Below are 27,617 nucleotides of genomic sequence, written 5' to 3' on the forward strand. Positions count from 1 at the left end.
AAATAAAAACAGTAATAATCTATAATCTAAACTATGTAAGTGACCAGAATTGATTAATTAAACTGTTTTCCTTGTTTTCTGTACCTCATCCCCATATCATACACACAACACCCAGATTTAAGAACTGCTATATTTATATTAGCCAACTTTTACTGATCAAACTGCTTGGTAAAACTCTCCTTCCCTAAGTGTTGTATAAACATTCACTATGTACTGACATCCTCAAAGCAAATAAAGCATATCAAATATTAATCTTAAAATCAATTCTTTGGAAACTAGTTATTTATTTCTTGAATAGTGTGTATTGAGTGCAAATTTTATAGTAGTGTCTATCAGAGTAGAACAGGGCTAAATACTATTTACATAAAACACTTAGAATTCCACCTACTTAAGACATAGTAGTCTCCCCAACTTCCCCAGCCTCCTACTATACCAAAGGCAGAGATAGCAATGGTGCTCTCTTCAGGACAGTTCACCTGTTTATATTAAGAAATATTCTAGCTATTGGTTCTGAGCCTTTATCATGTTTTGTTTTGTTTTGTTTTAAGATTTTATGTATTTATTTGACAGACAGAGATCACAAGTAGGCAGCCAGAGAGAAGGAAGCAGGCTCTCTGGTGAGCAGAGAGCCTGATGCAGGATTTGATCTAAGATCCTGGGATCATGACCCAAGCCAAAGGCAGAGGCTTTAACCCACTGAGCCACCCTGGCGCCCCTGAGCCTTTATCATGTTAAGAAAGTTTTTTTTTTTTTTTTTTTGTCTGTAGTAACATGTTTTTGTTTGTTTGTTTTTGTTTTGTTTTGTTTTTAATAATTTAGAGAAGCAGTGAGACAGCACAGTTGTAAAAAGCATGGACTTTGGTGTCAGTATGTATTTATTGGATCAATGCTCTGAAAATTCTCAGTGATCTCGAGTCAGTTACTTTAACTTCTCCTGGCTTCAGCATTCAGCAATTGTGGAGTCTCTGCCCCCAGGCATGAGATTAGCTGTGAGGTCTTCAGTTGCTCTTTGACTTGGTTCAGAGGACCAGAGGTGAAATGGCCAATGAAGTGTTAAATGTGTATAGATGAAAATCTTTCTCAGGGTCTCTGAAACTTGTGATGAAACAGTTTTGGCATTTTTATGAAATGAATTGACTACATCTCTGCAATTTAGGTGAGGGATTATACAGGAAATCTTTCCAATACCACCCTCTTACTGATTCCTGAAGTAAAAATTAACTCTTCCTCATCCCCTCCATACATATGTTTGCACATTAATATTTAAAATTTGGATGATTAATTAATATTAGTTCAAGAAATTCAGAAGCTTTTTGAAATCCTATGGAAATAAATAGAATAATAAAATTCTGGCCCAAAGTTTCGGAGGCCCTTGGTAAAATTAACAGAGGACATGATTGAGTGGGGAATATTTTGTTGATAGTTCTGCTTTCCCATTTTGTGTCCTCCCACAATGCATTAATTTTATAACAACACTGTTTCCTAGAAATCTTTTACATTTTGAATTCCAAAACTGTTGCCCGCTTTCTCCCTCTCTCTCTCTTACTTCTGCAAATACACTACTGATATGCCATGAATCTTTCATCCCAAGTGAACTCATTCCTAAATTCTTTATCTTGGTTGCATTAGTCTGCCTTGACACTTGAAACCTGACACTGTAGACGTGGCATTATAGAATAAGTTCTTCCTTGACTCCATTCAGCATACAATAAGGCGTTTTATGCATATGTGCTTTTATATCAATAAGAAAAGCCAACAAAATTTAAATTTTTCCATTTTTTAGAAATGTTACATTCTTATTCGTTAATGTTTTTAATCTCTGTTGGTGTGTTTGAATAATAGACTTTAAAGTAAGTACACTGAAGTCAAAATGCAATTAATCCCCGAACATACCCAAATAGTGAAATTCCGTTCCTAATTTGATGTGAGAGTAATGCAGATCCAATATCCAAAAAAAAAAAAAAAAAAGTGTTCTCATAAAGAGAATTCTTTTTAAAGTAATAAAGGGAATGAATATGCCTGCTTGCTTCAGTCAGTTACCCAGTGATTTTACTTTTGTTTGTGGCATGCTTCAATCCTTAGGACGCAGCATGAAACTTTATAGGATATTTCTAAACTACCAATCCTCCTCGAAATAGAGCCTATCTGATAGAAGCAGTGATATCATTATTTAAAAAATATATTTAAAACCCTTTCTTCTTTTAAATATTGAATAAGCTTCCAGACTACAAGGACTCCACCAGTATGAGTGCTTCCTTAGAGTAAAGTGTCCTCAAGGGTTCTAGGTTCATGTTTCTATATTGTGACTTTTCATCTTTTTTATGAACATCTCTCATTTTTTCCCCTTTGGCTTGGTTTCCAATTATCCCTTCAGGAAAATATGACATTTGACAAGGCATAAGCATAAATATTTAGAGGATAACAAAATTGTACTTATTCCTTAAAACAGAAAAAATGTAAGTATGCAGATATAAGACTTTAATCCAATCTTCACAAAATCCTCTTTTTTAATAATATATACCTAAATTCTGTAATCCATAGTAATTCTGATTGATTACAATGTTTAATCCAAGTGAATTATAATTGAATTAACCAAGCCTCTAAAATTGTTTCAATAAAACTCTGGATAAAAGCTTAGCAGATATTGCCAAATATTTACACTCAGCAGTTATACATGGTAAGGAACACTATTCAATCAGTGGAATTTAATTTAATAATGTTTACCTGTGTGTAAGCCTCCGGTGACTAATGCAGACTGCAGTCTGAGAATCTTGAGCAATGCATACTTTATGGCGACTACATTTCATCTTTAGGCATGGATCTTTAGCTGGATCTAAAGCTAAAAAAAAATTGTTCAGAAAATATTAAGATATGTTTCTGAGAAATGGAGGTATCTAATCTCATCAAACAATTTGATCAAGGACTTTACATAGAAGTTCAGCTCTAAATTTTCTTCACATTCTTCCTCTTTTGAGATGCTTCTATTTCTCCCTTCCTAACTCAGAGTTCATAAATGGCTGCAGTTTTGTCTTATTTATTCCATTCAGAAGATAAAATACCTGCCTATGATCAAACAATGTGTAAACAAAACGGAAACTTCAACACAAAATTTTTCTATAGTTGTTGTTTTCTAAGCAGTAAAGATGTAGAGATAAAGTTGGGGTGTGTTACTGTAATACTTCTGTCAGTAGACAATAATAATTTCTACTTTTGTTTTCCCTAGAGAGATGTAGGTGGGAGGAGATAAAGGATTAAACCCAAAAGATGTTAGTGGGCATTAATAATTTGGATATATAAGAAAAGTCTACAGCTACACTAGGAACCGGCTGAGTGCATCAGGGTAATAATTGAGATATTGCATTGTCATTTTTAAATCTTGCTTGAAATTTGAACCACTATTTTTCTAAACAAAATGTCTCTCTTGGTGGATGCCAACACAAAGATTGTGTGATTTGTTGGTGATATTTTAAATAACAGTTTTAATAAGCTATAACTTGCATACAATTCATTCTTTTCATCTTGAAATTCAGTAGTTTTCAGTATATTCACAGCTATGAAACTGTTATCATAATAAATTTTAGAAAGTTTTTATTACCTCAAAGAAATGATACCCTTTAATTATCACCTTCCAATTACCATGCCAACTACCCTAACTCCTTCACAATCCCTAATAAGAGTACCCACTAGTATAATTTCTGTCTCTACAGATTTGCCCATTCTGAATATTTTATGTACATGATATTATACATTATGTGGTCTTCTCTGACTGGTTTCCCTTGTTTGGGGCAATGTTTTCAAGGTCCAACCATGTTCTAGAATGCAACACTACTTCATTCCTTTAAATTGCTAAATATCATTATATAGATATACTATATTTTATTTATCCATTCACTAGTTGAGGGAAATTTTGTTGTTTCTACATTCTGTTTATTATGAATAATACTGTTATTGGTAATCACTGTTTGTGATGTTTGGTGATATTTTTTGTGATTTTGCGTGTGGAAAGCCAAGGAGGGAGTTGGCACAAATAAGAAACAGGCACTGAATGTCCACTTTGGGTACATGTCACAACTGAGAGAAAAAGAACTCATGCAAGATGGAAACTGAAAATAAAATTCTAATGCATTTAGAAAAATGGAGCACAGGTGACCTGAAAGATGTGTATTTAGAATATGAAGAAGTATTTGGGAGAGCCCTGAGCTTTTCACTGACCATGAAAGAGCTGGTCTCTTCAAATTTTAAACTTAGAGGAAACTAGAGTTAACATTTGGTGTACAAATCAAATTTAGTTTTATGAATGTGTTAAATCAATAACCTAACTAAAGTTAATACATTTTAATAAACAGTAAATGAACCCAATTTCAATCAAATACAGATACAAACTACATATATAGGTGCTCATATATAAAAACATATTTTGGGGTGCTGGTTGACTCAGTCTTTGAGCACACAACTCTTGATTTTGGTTCAGGCTGCACATCAGTGGGAAGTCTGCTTGAGATTCTCTCTCCTTCCGCCAATCCCCATTCATGCTCTCTCTCTTTCTAAAACCAATCAATCAATCATAAAAACTTACACATTTTCTTTCTCCAAGAAGTATATTTCTACAAAACTCTTTTTTGAGATTTCAAATACTCATGAGATTTAAAATTAAAAATACTAACATATAGAGTTGATCATATGTTCACTAGTAGACATCTTACATCATAATAATATGTTCAAGTGCATCTGTTAAGTTTCTTCTGAGAAAAAAAAAATAATAGTCAATGATTAGATCAATTATAGTTTTTCTTAATTTCAGAGAAATTTTAAAACATAAGATAAACAAAAGTAGTTATTTTATTCTCTATGAAATGTTGAATATACTTTGTTCACCATGCAAATGCAAGTTGCTAGAACATTCTCATACTATCACAGTTTAAACTATCACTAATTAGAAAATTGTCTCATTGAACTCGTGCACTTTAGACCTGTATGCCTTCTTGTCAGACAACATAAAAGAAAGTACATACAATAACTTAGAAAGCATTAAAATGTTTTGTGATATTTCTAATCTATAGTCTATTTTGATTTTTTAAAATATTTTATTTATTTATTTGAAAGCGAGAAAGAGAGGCACATGAGCGGGAAGGGCAGAGGAAGAGGGAGAGAGAGAATCTCAAGCTGGCTCCATGCTCCATGATGTAGGGCTTGATCCCAGGACCCCCAGATCATGACCTGAGCTGAAACCAAGAGTTGTATGCTTAACCAACAGGTGCCCCCTATTTTGACTTTTAATTGCGAATACCACTTTCAAATATTGATTGAAATCAAACAATTCTGGCTAAAAAAATGTCATTATACATACAATTGTATCTATATTCATATGTCCTACACTCATTGTGAATATATTTAACCTAACATACATTATTCTGAAAAAGGAGTGTATTTGTTTTGAAATAAAATAATGTACATGTGAATCTATCAGGATTAATCTAATCTAGTTATACACCAAATTCAGACCATTAATAGTTATCTTTACTTATTTCTTTTAGTTTTATTTATCTTATACAGCTTACATTAGATAATTTTCTAAAGTTCCATGACACCTCTTACATTATACCTACTTAATAAAAGTACCAAAAAAAGTACAAATAAAAGAACCCCAAAATTGACATAGAATGAGAAAGAAATTATCAGAACAAATACAGCACATGAAAATTAATTTAATAAAATTTTACATACAATTCTATAGAAATGATCAAATGAAAGAGTAGTAGTATTTGTCAGGAGATTGAAAATACAATAGAAAGTGAACATGAAGAACCAGATACATAGGATCTACAGTAAGGAAAAGATCACTTTCTGTGCATGTGATTTTAACCATCTGTATTTTTGAATAGAACTTACATTGTTGGCAGCTTAAAAATTATAAAACATCACACACTATAAATACAGATGCTTGAGATTTTATTCTTGAAATCACAACAATAACACAACCATCTTCCCCTTGGCTGAAGCCCATGGATTAGACTCAATCCTGTATTTTAAAAAAGCCTGGCATAAATTCATCACCTCCTTCTGTTGCTATCCTCTTCTTTCCATTTTTTTTCAAATTAACATCTCCTATTCTATTCTGTATTATTGTGTTAGTGTATTTTTTCTCAAGCATCCAGTACCATGATCCCTAGGAAGATTTCAGCTAGCACACTCGAATTCATCTGGCCATGTTCTTTCTGTCTTAATCTTTCATAATCTTTCTGACTGATGTGAACTAACCTGAGGACATAACTAATACTTCTTTTTTGTTTTGTTAAAAAAAAAAAAAGGCAGTCTGAATGCTTTATATTTGCACTCATGATGTGGTTGCATTTCACTTGTGATATAGAATTTCCCTCACTCTTTCACCAGAATATTTGTTTTTTAGTCCAGAATCCCCCACTCATTGCTAGACCAGAGAAAGCTAGGACATATCCAGCCTGACCCAGCTGCTTATGGTGGAAGTACCTGAGACAGCAAGGGTTGGATGAGAACAGGAAACAAACATGACTGTATACAGGTATGTCAGTTTGAAAAGATCTAATTCTTGAGAAGAGGTCCTTACATCAAGGCAACCAATAAGTAAGGACATGCAATACAGATGTTGGGTCAAGAAAACAAACACAGAAAATGACTGAAAGGTGCTGAATTCCCATCGCAGCAGAAGAATCATTAGTTTTCATGTTTCATGCAGGTGGTCTTCAAAGAGGGAAAGGCAAAAAGTGAGTCATTAAGGTGCAAAGATAGGTATTATTGTTTGTATCAAGAACTGAAATAAACTTCAAGATCAGAACTCTTTTTGTTTTTTGTTAGCATTTGATTTATTGACATCAAGTCTGTTTTCTCCAGAGAAAAAGAACCAACAGATGCATCTATCTATCTATCTATCTATCTTTCTTATCTATATCTATCTATATCTCATCTATCTATCTTTACTATAAGGCATTGACTCATGTGATTATGGAGGCTGAGAATTCCAAAATCTGCTGCCAGTAAGCTGGAGACCCCATGGTAAAGTTCTCATATGAGTCCAAAGGCCTGAGAATCAGGAGAGCTGATGGTGTAAGTTACTGTCTGAGTTTGAGTCCAAAGACAGGAGGAGATGGATGTTTTGACTCAAAGACAAGCAGAAAGAAACCTTTCTTTTTTTTTTTTTTTTTATAGTTTGGTGTTTTGGTTTTGTTTTTTAATTTTTTATTTTTTATAAACATATATTTTTATCCCCAGGGGTACAGATCTGTGAATCGCCAGGTTTACACACTTCACAGCACTCACCAAAGCACATACCCTCCCCAATGTCCATAATCCCATCCCCTTCTGAAATAAACTTCAAGATCAGAACTCTTAATCTGTAAAAACTCACTTCTGGAATTTAACAGTGTTTATCCACAAAAAATGTGTAGCTTTTTAGAAGATTAAATCCCAATGACTTTAGGCTAGAGCACTTTTAAATAATTCTGCATTTTACTTTTAGAGGGGCTAATGTTGAACCAGTTACCTTAGTTAAATCAACACCAGAGAAAAGATTTCTTAAAATCTTGACAAATATAATAAAAACTTAATATTCCCAATATTGATTCAGATTTTTCAAAGACAAATATTACCAGTTTTTGTAGTAAAAACTAGTAATATTTATGTAGCTTGATGGGTTCATCTATAAAAGTCAAGCTTTTGGACTGAATGTCAAATTAACATTCTTCTTTCAAAACATGTTATTAGATTTCAGCATACATTTTTGGCACCAGATATCCTACATGGAATGGATCCCCTGTCCTCAACAGACTCAATATTTTAATTGGAAAAGATATATATATCTTTTATATACATATGACAATTAGAATACATTGTTAAGTGGAAATTATACCCATACATATTTACTGTGTATATACATTTAGCTATGTGAAAACACATATACACACACAGTTTAAGGAGACATATAGTGGTGAATGAGGGATAATTAGGATGAATGCAAACTTAGGCAGGTTTTGAAATATGCACAATAAGCAAAATGAAAGAAAACTCCATATAAGAAGATAGTATGAATTGCATAAGATATAAAAAGTATGCTCTATCCTTGGAATGACAGATGGTTCATGATCAATGAAATATAAAATGTGCATGCTGCCTGAAAGTACTAGGAAAAAACACTGGGAAGGCAGATGAAAGCTTATTACCTTTTGGAACTCTCCTTTTAAGAAATGCCATGTCACTCAATAATTTTAATTTGGAGAGTTACATAATTATGTTTTATGGTAAAGAGATCACTCATAAAATTTGGTTATGCTTTGAATAATATTTGATCAAGACAAGGAAACTAAGAATGTCCAGCGGAGAAAGAATAAGAATCCACTCTAGGGGAACTGAGTGTAAAGATGGGCATGGGAACAAGGCTACCTTTGGAGCAGAAAAAAAAGAGGATTTTGAGAGTATCAAGCACTGGTCTGTTGGAATAGGTATTCTGAGACAACCAAATCTGAATCGATTGAATAAACATCCCATTCCTCACTTCCACCATTTGTGGACTTTTTCTGTTATTAATATTGCTATAACTGGGGAGCCTGTGTGGCTCCGTGGATTAAGTCTTTGCCTTTGGCTCAGGTTATGATCTCAGGGTCCTGGGATTGAGCCCGGCATTGGGCTCCCTGCTCAGCAGGAGCCTGCTTCCGCTTCTCTCTCTCTGCCTACTTGTGATCTCTGTCTGTCAAATAAATAAATAAAATCTTCAAAAACAAACAAATAAATAAATAGATAAATAAATAAATAAAATCTTTAAAAATATATTGTTATAACTAATTGTCTTTTTATTAGTATTTGCCCAGTTAACTTTTGTCTGAATTCCTTTATTTTTAATTCTTAATTTTTATAGTTTAAGAATGTTCTCAAGAATTCTTAGATGGATTTACAAGCCCAGTCTAAGGTGACCTATCTCCTCTTCTGTTTCAAATGTGATTTTTTTTTTTATTTAATTGTACTCTTTCTTCTCACTTTGCTTTGTGCTTTCTAAAAAGATTTTATTTATTTATTTGACAGAGAGAGAGCAAAAGACACAAGCAGGGGGAACAATAGAGGTTGAGCTCAATGCAGGGCTTGATCCCAGGACTCCAGGATCCCAACCAAAGCCCAAGGCTGATGCTGGACTGACTAAGGCATCCAGGTGCCCTATTTTGTGCTTTCTATATGCAGGGGTTCTTTTCTTTGTTTTTACTTCTTCTTTCCTGCCTCATAGTATGTTAATTATATTTTTTAACCTTTCTTTTTATTTATTTATTTATTTATTTATTTGAGAGGGGGGCAGGCAGAGGGAGAAGGAGAAACTGACTCCCCACTGAGTAGGAAGCTTGATCCCAGGACCCTGAGATCATGACCTGAGCTGAAGGCAGATGCTTAAAAGACTGAGCCACCCAGCCACCCAATTATATCTTATTTAGTACCTTTTTTCTTCTGCTAGTTGGAAGTCAAAACTCTCTTTTAGTGATTTCCTTGAATTGTTTACACACACAAATAATAATAATAAATATTATTATTTTTACTGTTATAGCTTATTTAAAATCATAAAATCTGCCATTTACCCATCACTGCTTCTTGGAATTTACATTTCCTTTTGGGTTCTCTTTTTTTGTTCTTGTTTGATTGTTTTTGTTTTTGTTTTTTTTTCTTTAAAGATTTTATTTATTTATTTGACAGAAAGAGATCACAAGTAGGCAAAGAGGCAGGCAGAGACAGAGGAGGAAGCAGGCTCCCTGCCAAGCAGAGAGCCTGATGTGGGACTCCATCCCAGGACCCTGAGATCATGACCTGAGCTGAAGGCAGAGGCTCACCCCACTCAGCCACCCAGGAGCCCTTGGGTTCTCTTGTATAATTTTATGTGTGGAAGCATATTGTTTTATCGTTCTTTTGGCATGTGCAATTGGTACTATACCTTTTATATATTTTTCTGAATGTATCTTTATTTTCCAATCATTTTCATTTTTTTAAAGATATTTCAGAAAGTGAGAAAGAGAGAGCATAGGTTGGGGGACAGGCCTAGGGAAAAGGAGAAGCAGACTCCCTGTTGAATATGGAGCCAGACACTGGGGTGGATTCCAGGACTCTGGGATCCTGACCTAGCCAAAGGTCAGGATGCTTAACCAACTGAGCCACCAGGTACCCCTCTAATCATTTTTAAAGGATAATTTAGCTGTGTCTGGAACTCTTATGTGATAATTACTTTTTTCTGGCCACAGTAAAAAAATATTATTTCATGTTATTTTGCCCTCTGTTGCCACTAATTAATAAGTCTATTTTCAGTCTGTAGTACTGTGTAAACTATTAGCCTTTACTCCCTGGATATTATAATATTTTCTTATCATCAAAACTTTGTGTTGTGAGATGCTTATCTCCAACTAGTACACCAAAGACATAAGCAAATATGTCCTTCTCTTTGAATTTCAACTAGTAACATAATTATACTTAAGTAATGAAAGAATTCTTTAGCCATTTGAAAAAAAAAAAAATCAAGAAAACAAAAACTAAGTTAAACATTCATCGCGTGCCATTGAAGGCCGGGTTTCAACTTTGGAAAAATGTTGGAAAATTTATATCACTAAATAGCGAAATCAAAGTACACATCAGCATTCACTTGGTGAAATGTCTCTCTAAACTTAATTGTGTGTTTTCACATAAAATGAAGGGACCGGTAACTCAAACATATTTTAAAAACCTTCACGGTTCAACAATGACGCACTGAATATGCTTCCGTTGATGTTTTAACAACAGTTCATTTCACTAAAACTCTATGCTGTAAAACTATAGGAAGAAATAGTTTTCTAGGGATTTTTTTTAAACTTGCCAGATGTTACAATGAAAGGCTATGCAAGTGAGCAGCATGGAAAATAGAGCTAATGCCTGATAGTTAATTAGACTTTTGACAGCCAATTTTGTGGCGCTAAATGTGATTAAATGTGGCTGCAAGTCTTTGGAGTGACTTTTCTTAGTTTTAAACCTTAACATTACTTTAGTTATAGAAAATTCTTCCACTCTAACTGTGGTCTCACCATTACAGACATTAAATGTGGAGGTCTATACCACTGCCAGATTTTGATGCAATTGTTGAATTAATTATTTTGTCATAAATATATATCAAAATATCACAATGTTTATTTCAATAATAGCATATCTTATACAATTGTATGAAATGCAAATGACTACTACATTGATAACTCAAAGTTAATAAGATCTCTAGCTACTATTACGAGACAGAATTTCATCCGACAGTCATTACACTCTGGTATTAAAATATTGTTGACAATTTAAAAATATCATTCTTCTGTTTATCATTATTTTGTCCACATATTATATTATCCATAATACTTCTTAAAGTGATAAATGTTAACAGTGTTTATTTTACAGAAGAGATGCATCAGAATACTTGATTATATGTAAAAAACTATTATTTTTACTGGTTTCCAATTTCAAAATTGTACTTGATAGACAAAAGTGAGAATCCCCATCATAAAGATTTAAATTTAGGATTTTCTTTCTAATATTTGATCAAAAGATATCTATGATTCAGCTAACACTAAGAGGGTGCCTAAAATAGAATCATAAAGAAGAGTCCCTACTAATGTGTCAATAATGTCTTGGCTTATTGAAATAATATTTACCTGTAGTTTTTGATGATGTCCCCCAATGATTCTATACCCCTTAATGTTTTCATATAGGAATTAAGGAAATCGAGCTAATTCTAAAATACCAAATAACATATTCTATAATTGTGTACTTTAACTCATTTAGGAGCTATTATATGAAAAGGAGGAAATATTTTTAAAAATTAACACTGAGTTGAAAAAATGTCCATGTGACTCAGCATGACTGTATGTAAAGTGCCTTAAATATTTCCAGACATATAGAAAGCACCATATTTGGCAATATCATTTGTATTTTTATTGATAGCTATGAAGGTCCTACAAAATCTTCTATAATTTGCTATACAGCTCTACTAACTATCCAATGGGAGGATATGTGGCTGACTTTGAGTGACATTTTGCTTTTTCTCAGCTCTCTATTAGGACACCTCTGTCCGATAAAAGCCACTGACTCTAAAGTCACCGTTTTCCTAAATAAAGTTTACTCTTCTATTTTTACTGACTTAAAAGTAAAAATAATAATTTCTACATGAACTCTTTTAAAGAACAATGAAGCTATTCCTTAAAAAAAAAAAAAAAGAAAGAAAGAAATTTCCAAACACAGATTTGTTTCCTCTGAAAGCTGTGTCAAACACTACTACCATTAGATAGCTTACACACTTGTATGCAAACACAGAGACATATATGCATAACAAGGAATTGTATCAATGACCATTTAATCTTGGGTGTGAATCAGGAGATAATGCCCTGAAATCGTCTACTCAATGTGATATAAAATTAAAAGTATAGTAAGTTGCCACTTCACCACTAGAAGGAATGTTAAAAAACAAAACAAAACAAACAAACAAAACAACTGAACAGAGAAGTGTTTGCAAGAATGTAGATCAACTAACCAAACATGTGGCTGGTGGGAGTATAGAATGCTATAATTACTGTTAATAGTCCAGGTCTAATTAGGAGACAAAAGACATAGTAACTCAAATAGGGAAAGTTTAAAATAAGGAATTTCTAATTACGGTAGAAGAATAACTCTGAAGGAGTAAAGAAAGCTCTAAGGGATACTCTAATAATGAAACAGAGTATCAACAGAAGAGCCAAACTAGAAAGATGCACTTTCTCCCCAGATGTGGAATTCAGTTCTCATTGGAGAAGGTTGCAATGCATTGGACGGCCCAGAAGCCTATTTGGTGGATAGGGTGAAAGCCAGTTGGTCCATAGTCACTGGCAAAGTAGGCGACACCATACCCATTCCCCCCTCCTATCTGGGAGAGGTGCCCTGAGACTGGAGGGAAGGGAACCACAGCTGGGACTGGCAAGTAGGCAACACTCATCCAGTATGCGATGGGCTGAAGCTAGCAGACATGTGCATGGGCAGAGTTGGGGCACCCTTCCCATGGAGTGGGGAGAGTGGGGTGTGTACCTGGGATAGACAGTGCCCACCAAGATCAGGTATGCAAGCTTGCCATGGGATTGTACATACTAGTCATCCATCTGTGGCGGAGCACCCCTGCACGTCTCTCCTTCAAGCATCACTGGAGTAGAAGGAGACCCAGAGGTACTCCAGAAGCAGGAGGAGAAATCCTTCACTCCACAGACCCTTGCAGTACCCTGTATTGATGAAGCTTAACATTTGGTTTATTACAGGCCATGCTTAGGAGATCTAGTTCCATTACTGTAGAACAGGCAATGAAAAGTGAATGGGGAGATAAGAGGCAGTAAATCAATACCTTGCACAATCGCTCTGAAAAATATTTTGGCAGTTTGTTGTGTAATTAAACAATGCTACATCTTTGAATTTATCCAAGAGAATATTTTGAATGTTCACAAAGAGACTATTATAAAAATATTCATGGCATATTTAGTTATAAGAACTAACCCAAATATCCATCAATGGGTGATTGTTGTTATACAAAGAGAATTCTTCTCAGCAATCAAACAAAACAAACCCCTGAAACATGCAATAATGTTAGATAAATCTCAAAAACATTATATCAAACAAAAATGGCATAAATGAAAATATACAAAGAACATAGTTCCATCTGTATCAAGTTATAGGATGAGCTAAACTAAATTAAAGTGAAAGAAATCAGAACAGCTCAGAATAGTGCTTGCCTGGACGGGGGGTAGGAAACTGGGAGGAGCAGGGTAGAGTAAGTAGTCTGAAGAATGTCTGGAGTGATGGATATGACCTCTCTCTTAATTGAGCTACTGTTAATTCAATTATCTGCATTCACCAAAATGCATCAAACTGTGTATTTTAAACTATTGCTTGTTATTGTATGTAAATTAAATATTTATAAAGAAAAAAATTCCTTTTGTTTTCTTCTAAGGCATTTTTTAAAAATCTCCATTCTCCATGAGAATATTTAAGGTCTTCTTAATCCACAATCTCAGGGCAACAAAGCATACAGTTAAAAATCAAAGGTGACAAATTTCACCATTGAAATTTGGATACTAAAAATCAATTATCCAGGGCGCCTGGGTGGCTCAGTGGGTTAAGCCGCTGCCTTCGGCTCAGGTCATGATCTCAGGGTCCTGGGATCAAGTCCCGCATCGGGCACTCTGCTCAGCAGGGAGCCTGCTTCCCTCTCTCTCTCTGCCTGCCTCTATGCCTACTTGTGATTTCTCTCTGTCAAATAAATGAATAAAATCTTAAAAAAAAATAAAAAATAAAAAAAATCAAAATCAAAATCAAAATCTATTATCCATCAATGGAGCATGTTCTTTTGTAATGAATACTGCACAATGCAGATAGGTTACATTAATGAAAAACAAGTCATAATTGGAAAAAGAATGTAGAACAGGGTCTCAGTTTTTTCAAATCTGCATTCAGATACTATAGTGTCTATAAAAAACTTTAGATAAAACTGCCAGAATTTAACTACCGTAAAAAGAAAAAGAGCTTTTACATATGTCCCCGAATCTTAAAAAACTATTTTATAGAACCAGTGGTAATATTGACCGACAAAACAAGTTGATAGAATTTATAACTAAGAACACTTTTCACTTTTTAAAGATTTGTTTGTTTGTTTGTTTGTTTGTTTAGAGAGCATTCATGAGTGAGTGAGAGAGGGGGAGGCGGAGGGAAAGAATCCCAAGCAGACCCCATGCCAAGTGAGGAGCCTGAGCTGGGCCTGGATCTCAGCACCCATGAGATCATGAACTGAGCTGAAACCAAGAGATAGGTTGGACGCTCAACTGACTGAGCCACCCAGGTGCCCCAAACTAAGGAAATTTTTAAATAAACATTGCAATACTCAGAACATATTTTATGAATTACATTTTTAAAAAAATATTTTATTCATTGGAGTGAGACAGAGAGCACAAGCAGCAGAGAGGGTTGGAGGGAGAGGGAGAAGCAGACTCCCAGCAGAACAGGGAGCCCAACTCCGTGCTCAATCCCAGGACCCTGAGATTGTGACCCGAACCAAAGGCAAATGCTTAACAGACTGAGCAACCAAGGCACTCCTATGAATTAAAGTTCTTAAAATCTTTTTTCAAATATTTCTAATTTCAGCAAGTTGATGCTGCTTAAACAGAAATGCAGCTTCAACAATAGCAGACTTCCTTAGTAAAGCAATGGTGATAATTACCCTGGCAGATAAGTCAGTAAACCTTATGGGTCTTTCATAGCCTTCAGTTTGTCATTTCTAATTAATATCATCGCTCACACAAACACAAAAATCCTTTGCAAGTACTGATCTGACTGTTGTTAAATGAAGCTTTCACTGACTGCCACCTACTTAGGTGCTCTTAGATTAAAACCTCTAGGTTGCTCAGATGACTAAATCAAATTAGGGCACATTTTCTGATACAAACCCTTCAGCTTATTTTGTTAGACAGTTTAATCTGTACTTCAGTCTGGTGCAAATGAAAATTTCTAATTGCTATTTACTAAAGGACTTCTTCATTAGCACTGATCTATCCAATTAATGGTTTGCCATATCTGGTAATTTAATATTACAAAATGCCTAATTTTTAAATCTAAAAACACTGGAAATTTTTGTTGCCTAATGTATTTGTCCAAATACTAAAAATATTCAAAAAGTCTTTTTAGTCATATTCTTGGGGTTGTAAATTGATAATGCTATAGGTTCCAATTGGGCCTGACTCAAATCATTAGAGCAGAATCCTATTTAGTGAGTGACATAAATGACTACAGAATTACAAAATGTGGCTCAATATCAAACACGATGGGACCAGTGGATACAAATGGCTATGATGTTAACTCTGTAAGTACTTTTTGATATTAAATATTAGAAATATATTTTTCTTGCTAAGCTATTTTAAAAAATGATTAGAGTAAAACCATATGCAACAGTGACAACGAAACTGAAACACGGTAAATTCTAAGGGACTCCATGATTGATCACTGGGGAAACAAGGTCAAAGAGAAAAGGAAACAATGTTGCTATATAGTATTTTTCAACTTTGAAACTTACATGATGGTTAAAATATTTTGAAAATGTTAATATCGCTTTCTTGGATATAAAAATCTCCATTCTATTGTTATAGCAATATTCCCATGAAGAAACTGCAATATGTCATTGTGAGATGCAAGAGGAAGAATCTAGAAAATACGCAATTTAAACTTGCAGATTTAATTAATTTGTAAGAAAATGGTTTGGGAAAAGTATTTTCCAGATTCTAATTACACCATTGCCCTCCCTACTTAAGCATATTAACAATGAGTCTGGGAGCGCCTAGGTGGCTCAGTGGGTTAAGCCTCTACCTTCAGCTCACGTCATGATTCCCAGGGTCCTGAGATCGAGCCGCGCATCAGGCTCTCTGCTCGGCAGGGAGCCTGCCTCCCCCTCTCTCTGTGCCTGCCTCTCCGCCTACTTGTGATTTCTGTCTGTCAAATAAATAAATAAAATCTTAAAAAAAATAAACAGAAACAAAAACAGTTAGTCTGAAAGGCTATGATCATAGGCCTGTTCTGTGGTATGGAATGGGTCTCTTTTAGGCTAACCATATGGTAGAGAACAGTTCTAAAACAAGGGAAGAATGAAAGAAGAACTTTCTTATTTGTCATGGACTAAAAGTTTGTGTCCCCCTAAAATTCATCTGTTGAAATCCTCACCTGCAATGTGATGGTGAAGTCGTACCCTCTTAGCCATGGTTTCACTTTCTATAGTTTTCAGTTAACTAGTCACGGTCAACTGCAGTTTGGAAACAATGCTTTTCCTTCATGTATCAGAAGGCCAATAGTAGCCTAATAACTACATTGCAATGTCATATCATTCATTCATCTCAGTTCATCCTATCATTGCATCATCTCATATCATCACAAGGAGGTAAGCATGGTAGAATAAGATATTTTGAAAAAGGAAGGGAAAGAAAAGACCATATCCACATAATTTTAATTACAACATATTATTGTAATGTTCTACTTTATTAGTAATTATTGTTGTCAATCTAGTCCTGTGCCCAATATATAAGTTAAGCTTTATCATAAATAGGTAGGTACATAGAGAAAAAAAAAACAAAAAACATAGTATATAAAGGGTTTGGTACAATCCATGGTTTCAGGCATTCACTAGGGGCCTTGGAACATATCTTCCAAGGATAAGGGAGGACTCCTGTATTAAGTGGTGAGGCCTTTGCAGATAATTAGATCACGATGGTGGAGCACTCATAAGTGGGATTAGTGCCTCTTCAAAGAGGCCCTCTTCAAAGAGTTCTGTCTGTTTCTTACATAAGAATGCAATGAAGATACAATGAGAAGACAACAGTCTGCAAACTGGGAGAAGATCTCCCTAGAACTCCACCATGCTGGCACCTTACCTTACACATGTGGCCTCCAGAACTGTCAGAATGTCTGTTACATGTAAGCTGCCCAGCCTGTAGTTTGTTATAGTGTCCCGCCACACTGATTAAGAGACTATTTTTCTTTCTCTGTCTTGGTGTGAATGAGGGGGAGCGGGGGAAGGGAAAAGGAAGAATGCTAGATAACTAAAAAACAACAACAACAACAACAACAACAACAACAACAAAAACAAAAACCAAAACAAAACAAAAAAAAACAAAAAACAAAAACCCCAAAAATAAAAAACAAAACTGAGTCTCTGTTTTCTATTTCCCTTTTCTTAGGTTTCCTTCAAGCCAGCTAAACCTTGGGCAATGCTCAGATGAATAAGAGTAAAACAGAAGGCAGATGGGATCATTTGACAATCTCTACCCCATCTTTTGAACACTAACGCACCTCAACTTATGAGTTAAAGATAAAAAGAGAAAAAAAAACTGTTTTCAGTTGTTTTTTATAAAATGAAAAGTTTAACACTTTCATTACCATACAATTTAGAATGTCTTCACGTCACATTCATTCTCCAACGGGGGGTCCTACTTCAGTGTTGGAATTTTGGAGTGGAATAAGTAAAGTTCTTGTTACCCTTGCCCTATCTGAAGACTCACTAATAAGTGTTTCTGACAGCTATAGTCCTTGGTCTAAAATAAAACAACAGTGGAAAAGGACACAGTCCTCCTGACATGTGTGAGAAATGTTCTGTTGCTGACTCTTCTTCTCATGGGCGTTGTTGTGGTTTCCATGGAGATTCTCCTGCAGGGCATTCTGGTTAAAGATGGTCTAGATAGGTACTTCTGACTCTCCCATGGGAATCCAAAAACACTATCATCTGTCTCCCAGTTTCAAACCCACCGCTCTTTATTTGGTCAACTAGGATGGTGGTCTATAAATATACTTTGAAATATCTTTATGATGAACCCTGTCAGCAGAGTGCCCCACAAATACAAGCATTAGCCCTAACTTTGGTGGAAAAGCTTCTCTTTCTCAGTGGAGCCACCTCAATATGACCCTCTGATGAACAGGAGGAGCAACTTCCAGTGATTTTCACCATTAAAATATTCAGGTTAGAGTTAATACTGGTCCTTAGGTCCCTCAGGATAAACTATAGACATAAGGCTCTCCATTTTGTTCCCCAGAAGCTCCTTCAGCTTATTGAATCAGCTCTCTTTCCCACCGTCAGGGGGCAGTGGAAGGGGATGAACCACAGGGCACTAACAGCTCTCTAGAGGGGAATGCAACTCCATCTGCGATCACCTTCCATTTCTGTTTAAAACTTCAGACTACAGGGGTGCCTGGGACTACAGGGGTGCCTGGGTAGCTCAGTCATTAAGCATCTGCCTTCAGATCAGGTCATGATTCTGGGGTCCTGGAATAGAGCCCTTCCTGATGCAGGAAGCCTGCTTCTCTCCCTCTCCCACGCCCCCTACTTGTGTTTCCTCTTTTGCTGTGTCTCTTGCTGTGTCTCTACACATCAAAAAAATAAAATCTTTATTTAAAAAAAAAAAAAAAACTTCAAACTGCGGTTGACAAAAGCTGTTTCATGATCTCTTTGCACCTCCCAAATAAATAGTCTTACACTTGGATTAGACTTAGAATTTCTGAGTCTTTATTACTCATTCTATTGTGAATGATCTCAGAGGCCTCCAGCAAAACCCCTAAGCAACAAAAAGAGACAAAAATAACTCCTGTTATATACTGAGGAATAAAAAGCTTAAGTTTTCAGAAAAGTCTCAGGGTTATGGTAAAATGATACAAATGTATGGTTTCTATGATTTTTCTACTTATTGTACATATATATTTAATATGTATAAATCATATGTCAACATTTATTATCATGTATTATTTATATAGTGTTAAATGTACGCAATGATATAATGTATAAATATATATTGCATATAATTTTATTGCATGTTTTATGTATATTCCGATGGGTAGAGTTTTCTATTTTAATTTTTTAAGATTTTTTAAATTTACTTATTTGACAGAAAGAGACATAGCAAGAGAGGGAAAACAAGGGGGGGAAGGCAGAGGAATAGGAGAAGGAGAGGCAGGCTTCCCATGGAGCAGAGAGCCTGATGTGGGGCTTGAACCCAGGACGCTGGGATCATGACCTGAGCCGAAGACAGACGCTTAATGACTGAACCATGCAGGTGCCCCCACAGTTTCCTATTTTAAATAATTTTCCTTTAATTTTTTACCTTAATGTTGTTGTCTTTGTTGTTTTTTTAATATTTTATTTATTTATTTGATAGAGATCACAAGTAGGCAGAGGCAGGAAGAGAGAGAAGGGGGAAAGCAGGCTCCCTGCTGAGCAGAGATCCCTATGCTGGGCTTGATCCGAGGACCCTGAGATCATGACCTGAGCTCATGACCTGAGCTGAAGACAGAGGCTTAACCCACTGAGCCGGCCAGGTGCCCCTATCCTAATGTTTTAAATAGAAAAGCATTAAACCAAAACACATATATTCTTTAATTCTTTGTATTTATAGACAGAAAAGTTATTTTTTAACACAATATTAAAATACACATATTGGGGAATACTAGCCATTCTTTAAATTCCATTTCTTCCTCTCCCAAACGCATCGTTCAACCACATTCTTTTATTTTCTCTACTCAGTAATTATAACCATGTAACTGAATTTAATCAATAAAATATAAAGGAAAGAACTGTATACCCATTTCAGGCTTCTTCCATAAAAATGTAAAGGAAAAAATGGGCACCAATTTCAGACTTTGCACGTAAATATCTCTCATTCACAATCCTCCATGGTATATTTACATTTCAGCTGAGATGGTTATCTCTCAAGGTTTTAGAAAATCAGATACAGAAGAGGGCAAAGCTGCATTTGTGTAAGTCCCACATCATTGATTGGAGCACAAGCCCCTACAATCTGGAAACGCTATTGGATGTTACAAGAGTCGAACTTTAATTGAACTGAGTTAGTAATTTATTGACCCTTTGCTACTACAGCCTAGAATAACCTCCCTGACATGGATCTTGATATATCGAAATGGGGTGCCAACGTAACAAAAAGTGTGTGACATCATCTTACTGGTCAGGTAGCAGGTAGTCTGGAAATACAGCCATTTTGAAAAATGGAGACCCATGTCATGCAGTAAGGAAATATTTTGTAAAATTCACATGTTATGACTTTTAAGGCAAATAAAATGTCTACTTAGGCTCTAAGGAAGTTTTTGGAATAGTACTTGCAGGTTTCCAAAAAGTTTTTCCAAAAAAACTTTCCAAAAAGTTTCTCAACCATATCCCAGTCTCTAGGTTTATGTCACATTGTTTTCAATGACATTGTTTAACTTTTTTTTCCATAAAAATAATCACCTCCCTACTTTCATTAGAAAAAAAACAATCTCACGTCTAATAACCACTAAATATAAGCAAAACAATAATCAAATCAAAATTGGTTCTGGTAGTGTGGGGGAAAAGGCGTAGACTAAGTTAGGGTGCATCAGTTTGTTGAGCCAAAATAAAAAGAGAGAAAAATTCAGTTCCAAATCCTAATTGAAAGTATCTCGCAATTTGCTAGATTCATTAAACTAGATGACTACTCTTGAACATGTAATTGAAGAAATATTTATCAAATTGGCTTACACAGAAACCAGATTAGTACAATATTGTAACTCTATGCAATTCATGAAGTATAAGTGGTAAAAATGTTGGAGCTTGAAAAAAAAATTATCTTGAAACAAATAGTGAAAAAATGAGTTCTTGAAATAATAAAAATGTTGTTTCTTGTCTTTTAGGGCAAATATTATTCCAAAAACATTAAAAATGACATATACCTATTCATTGAATTTTTAGTTATCTTAAATGATTTACTTTTAAAGAAAGTAACCCAAATTTAATTGCCACCATTTCTTGTCAGTTAGTCCTAATGGGAGAAAAATTCTAGGAAAAACAAAATATTAAAATCTCTGTTAGCCTACCTATTCATCTTTTGAATGTAGATATAAACAGTGACAGGCAATATACTCTTACTTTTCCTCCCCAGTCAAGTTTTCAGAAGTGGGCGCCTAAAGTCCTTACCTAGGGAAGGTAACTTAGTCAAGAAAGATAGAGCTGGGAAATACCAGGAAGCAGTGAGCTCACACATCCCCACTACTCTCCAGCTCGATTTCCCCAGATTAGGATGACAAAATTAGCAACAACTACTGGGAGGTTCCTAGAATTATAGCCACTGTACAGTACTATCAGCAAGTCACATGCTCCATTAACTCTGTGGGGACAGGTCCAACAGTCACCACCAGGTGGCACAAACAGCTACCCCATTCAAGAAAATTTGGGAGGGCACCACTGAACCCATGGAGCTGCAGGACAACCAGAACACTCAGAAATGCCTGAATAGTTCCTAAATCCCATAATAATACAAAAAGAACATTTTAACTGCCTACGTTTTGGGGACCCCACTTATAACATGGAGGCACTTTATCATATAAAATCAGAAATAACACCTGCACTACTCTCACGCTACCTTTAAATCTGTTATTTATTTAGTTGCAAGAGAACAGGAAGTAAGTGCTGCAGAAGTTCTGGGACTTGTCATATAGGTAACGTTTATAGTTCTGTTAGTTTGGAGCACCGTATGATATCCCCACATCATTTGAAATGTGCTGCCCCTCTCTAAGTACTGAATAACCCATAAAGCTGCTTGTCTAGGTAGGATCTGGAACAAAGAAAGGATCTGTATCAGATCCAGCATAAGATGCAAGCAGTAGTTCTACCTGAGCCTTAAAATATCAAAATAGGAGAATCATACTACAAAACCCTAGGATTTTCACGGGAGACAAATCTTTTGTGGTTAACTATTCTCCACTTGAAAAATATTCTATAGCTTATCTCCCAGTCCTGACAAAAAGAAACCAAACAACTAGGTAGCCTAATTGGCCCATGATAAAATGGATCATCTCTAATGTGAAACCACATTTTATTATTAAATAAAAATTGTATATATATATAAGAGCAGATCTGAGTAGGATAACAAAATAAGCTAAGTGAATGAATGACTCAAATACCCGTGGTACTTGGTCTTGTCGCTGTACCAAATTTCTTTCAATCCATAACCAGAGCCTCATGTGGTGATAAAAATAAGATCAAAAGTATGGCTCAGGTTTATGGATAGATCAGAAGTGAATTCCAGTGCATTATGTCCCTATTCAGGGATAATCTTGAAATACAGGAATAAAGGTAAATTCCATTAGGCAGTATAGAGCAGTGCATCACACATCAGGTGGGAGGAGGGATAATTTGAGTTACAATTAGATACTGAATCATAGGCTGTGGCTAATACGCTGGCTGTCCAGGTATGGATATGGAAAGAGCAAGACTGAATGAATGGGGATAAGAGATCAGTGGAGAAGACATATCTGTAGTCCTGGGAATAGACACAGGATAATAGATACTTACATTCCATGTAAATGTCAACCTGAGAAAGCTCTCAATCCTATGATGTCAGTAAGCCATTTCTCCGATCCCTCAATATTTTTCATTCATCCTTCCCACTTTTCATTCAAGAATCCCATGTACACAGAATGGCCAGGGCAACATGCATAGAGACTATGCATAGGAAGTTTTGCTGATTAAATGGGTTTCTGTTTAGTCCATGTTGACTAACAGTCTTCCTCCCACAAGGCTTACTTTGGTACTATTACTAGCATTTGCAGAAACTGGCTGAAACAGATGCCACTGTTGAGGTCTCAATATGGCACCATTCTTCACAGGGACCATTTGGCCCCTTGGAATCCAAAATGCTTCTGGCTTGACTATGTTTCATAAACTTAGAAAAAGGACCTTATTAATGGCCAGGGGATGGTGTCTGAAAACCAGAAAATCCACTCAGATGCCTTTGAGTTTTGTTATGTCTAATAGTACTGGTCAGTTGTATATTGCAAGTACCAAAATAAAGGATGGTGTAAGGAATTAGAACCTGTGGGAATTAAGATTTGGGTCACTCCACCATGGAAAAAGAAGAAGAAGGAGGAGGAGGAGAGGAGGAGGGGGAGTTGGAGGGGGAGGGGGAAGAAGAGAATGAGAAGAAGAAGTAGAAGTGATGTGGGAAACAGAAGCAGAAAAAAAATTATTAAATTTCCTTACCTACTGACAAGCCCTTAAAACAGGCAGAATGACTCTCCTCTAGGGACTCAACTACCCTGACCTTAAGGCTTTGCTAAGGGCAAAGGACAATCCTAACCTGACCGACCCTCTACCCCCGACCAGGATCCTATAAGTTTACTTTAACAATTCCTTTAGGAAACTTTATCTCTAAACCACCAAGATAGTGTCGAGAATCATTCCCAAGCATATGACCCACTGATATTCATCTAAAGGGTCTCAGGAGAATACTGGTAATGAATAACCAAGACAATAGCTAGCCCCTCAAGGTCCTAGAAATCTTGCTTCCAAAATTCCTTAGAGACTTACATCATCCCTAATCTCCTCCCCAATTCACAAGTATATAATAGACCACTCCTCACATCCCCAGGGCAGCAGCTCAGCTCGTCCTGCCAATGGGTCCTGTCCCTGTGCTTTAATAAACCACCATTTTGCACCAAAGATGTCTCAAGAATTCTTTCTTGGTCATCGGCTCTGGACCTCACCCCACTGAACCTCTATGTTCTAGAACTTCATCAGAAGGAGGAGGAGGATGAGAAGGAGGAGGAAGTAGAGGAGGAGGATGGGGAGGGGACGGGGGGAGAGAGAGGTGGAGAAGAAAGGGAAGATGAAGAAGAAAGGGGGCAGGAGAGGGGGAGGGGGATGAGAGGGAGGAAGACGAAGTAGAGGAAGAAGGGAAAGAAGAAGGAAACAGAGGAGGGGAGGAGAAAGGGGAAGGAGAAAGAGGGGAGGAGGAAGGGGAAGTAAAGGAGAGGGGAGGGGGAGGGGAAAAGAAGGGGAGGGGAGGGGAGAAGGAGGAAGGAAAAGAGGAATACCCAACCAGCTGAAAGTTGTTAGCAAAGAGTAAGGGGGTGAGGAGTTTAGGAGGATGAAGTAGGAAGCTATGATTAATTATTAATCTAGACTTCATGATAGAAGTGGTGACTTAACTAGCTACATTTCTTTAATAATTTCTTCTCTTTCATTCTCTGCTACATTCTATAAAGAGCAGTAGTAGTGGTTAATGTTTCTTTTTTTTTTAAATTTTTTTTTTGTTTGTTTATTTGACAGAGAGAAATCACAAGTAGACAGAGAGGCAGGCAGACAGAGAGAGGAGGAAGCAGGCTCCCCACTGAGTAGAGAGCCCGATGTGGGACTCGATCCCAGGACCCTGGGATCATGACCTGAGCCAAAGGCAGCGGCTTAACCCTCTGAGCCACCCAGGTGCCCAGTGGTTAATGTTTCGATTATGGCTCTGTAAGGAGTGAAAAAAAATGAACATTCCCCTCAGTGGAACGGCAGGATACCAGGACTATGTATTTTTCCCATTTGGGGAAAAGGGCAAGATAAAGGCGAGGCTATATACCATGAGAAAGGAGAGTGGATTGTGCTTGAATATTCTGTGATTGCAAATCCAGATCCTTTTCCATCCTATGTAATGCTGTAAACCTGACCTCTTTGAAATGTGCCATTTTAGCTTCCTTCTCCTCTGCAGAGATTAAGGAATCAAGGAGAGAGAAGTCAAAATATGGGATTTTTTGTTTCCCCTTCTCCCTTCATCACTTTATCTGTAAATCTCTACCTGTGACAACATTGTTGTTGGACAGTATCTTTCCAGGAGCAACAAGTCTGACTAGATGCCCTTTGTCCCTTAGGATTTACTTTGAGTGCTTCACCATCCCTGTGAGATCCTTAACCTTGCTCACACCTTTCAGCATAATCTCTATTGTTTAATTGCCTCTTTCTTTAATTTAATAGCCTCTTTGCAGAACCCATTTCCTGACATTTCCTGGCTAAAAATAAAAGGTTCCTTTAGAGAAAGAAAATCGAGAATTAAGAGTTCAGAAATATCATATAAATACTGATTTTAATTATTGAAATTATTTTCAAATATATTTTCTTTTTCAATTGAGAACAAGAGCTTAAACTGTATAAAAGTATCAACATTAGGGGCGCCTGGGTGGCTCAGTGGGTTAGAGCCTCTGCCCTCGGCTCAGGTCATGATCTCAGGGTTCTGGGATCAAGCCCCACATCGGGCTCTCTGCTCAGCAGGGAGCCTGCTTTCCTTCCTCTCTCTTCCTACCTCTGTGCCTGCTTGTGATATCTGCCTGTCAAATGAATAAATAAAATCTTTAAAAGAAAAAAAAAAAAAAAAAAAAGTATCAACATTAAATAATTTATAAATTTCTTTTGATAAGATCTATTAAATTTTATATGAAATGACTAAAAATTCCTTTTAACCCAGAAATTACATTTCTAGAAATAAATCCTGAAATAATAATTGGATAATATATGAACAAAACATATGAAGAAAAATATTCTTTAGTAGTAATTTAATGAAATACATCAAGGCATATCCAAATAATATCAAGTAAATACTAGATAGTCCTTTACAAAAAATCCTGAGTTTATGAATGTCCTATTTAATTATTTTGCCTCTTAAATGTTTGGAACTTTGCTTATCTTTAAGTGGTAGAATTGTACATTATTATTGTCCTAGACTGCTGCCCAGTGTTGTAAAAAGCTCTCTGGCTGGCTGGTTAGGAACTTGGATTGAATGCCAAGCTGTGTGGAGAAGGCTGTGGGAGAAATATATGGGTAGTCCTCTAAGGATAGATACAGTGTGGATAGGTATGGTAGAAATGAGATACTCTTTTATCCCAGTAAAATCAGCCCTCTTTTTTCTACCCTTGCTCCATGGCCACCCTCTGATCTTTGGCCAGTATGAACAATTCTTTGACCACTGAGTGATCCTTCCTTAGATAGCTCTCCTTAGCCCCCGAAGGTTTCACTTTGGCATGAAGCCCCAAACTGCCATAATTATCAGCAGGCCAAGCCCACCAAAACTATAAATCAGTTAAAAAAGCCATCATGAAACTAAACTATTTGACATGAAACTGACAGCCTTAAACAAGTAGAATGGATAAAAATGCATTACACCCATGGCCTTAAATATGTAGACAATGTCTTTTTGAAATTAATGACATTTAGAAATTGTCAAATATCATTTGGAACTGACAAATTTAGGGGCACCTGGGTGGCTCAGTGGGTTAAGCCTGGGCCTTTGGCTCAGGTGATGATCCCAGGGTCCTGGGATCAAGCCCTGCATCAGGCTCTCCTGCTGAACAGGGAGCCTGCTTCCCTCTCTCTCTCTCTCTCTGCCTGCCTCTCTGCCTACTTGTGATCTCTCTTTCTCTGTCAAATAAATAAAAAAAAAATTAATGAGAAATTTAGAAATAAATGACAGATTTAGAAATTATATATATATATATAGTATATAGGCTCTGATAGATTTTATATATATATATATATATATATATATATTTTTTTTTTTTTTTAACAAAACTATTGGGTGTGGCCCATTTGATCATCCAGAGCCTTCTCTTTGTGGCCAGGTACTTAGATCTGTGGGAACTAAAGGCAGGAGGTAGCCATGGAGATTGACCTATCACAGAACTTCACACCAAGTCTACATGACCCCAAACCGTTACAAACAAAATCTATCAAATAGCTTCCCCAAGCAAATACTTGGAATTACAATGATCTCTTTAAACATTTTTTTATATTTTTTAATAAAATTGACTATAATTAATTACTGTGGAATATATGTAAAGCCCTGTGCTGATTAACGGCTACATGTTACGGAGAAGGGGAGACTGGTCAGGTGATCCAGCCACTTGAATGTAGGTGAGTCAATGAAACTTTCTGCTGGAATTTCTTAGTTGTCATACGTTAGATAACTATTTCATAAGAAATTCTTCATATTAGAGGATCCTGGGTCTTTACTAAGAAGCATATATAATATCTAAAAGAAATTCTTAAAGATAGTAACACAATGCAGCACTTGGGTGATTCAGTTGGTTAAGTGTTTGACTCTTGATTTGGCCTCAGGTTATGATTTCAGGGTTGTGAGATAGAGCCCTGAGTTAGGCTCTGTCCTGGGTGTGGAGCTTGCTTAAGATTCTACCTCTCTCCTTCCCTCTGCTCCTCCACACTTGTATGTGCTCTATCTCTCTCCTAAAAAATCAAAAACAATAACAAAATCAAAAAACAAACAAACAAAAAA

At 36.1% G+C, this 27,617-nt stretch overlaps 1 protein-coding gene across 1 annotated transcript in view; it reads right to left on the reverse strand.

Annotated features, from left to right (window-relative positions):
• The window catches only part of SPOCK3 (SPARC (osteonectin), cwcv and kazal like domains proteoglycan 3), a 504,243-nt gene that overhangs the window by 284,091 nt on the left and 192,535 nt on the right, over positions 1-27,617 (reverse strand). Inside the window, exon 4 of the mRNA XM_082727289.1 lies at positions 2,725-2,839. Coding sequence (XP_082583415.1) covers positions 2,725-2,839 — 115 coding nt within the window. The remainder of the gene's footprint in view (positions 1-2,724; positions 2,840-27,617) is intronic.

The sequence above is a fragment of the Mustela nivalis genome, assembly GCF_964662115.1.
Source record: "Mustela nivalis genome assembly, chromosome: 4".
NCBI lineage: Eukaryota > Metazoa > Chordata > Mammalia > Carnivora > Mustelidae > Mustela > Mustela nivalis.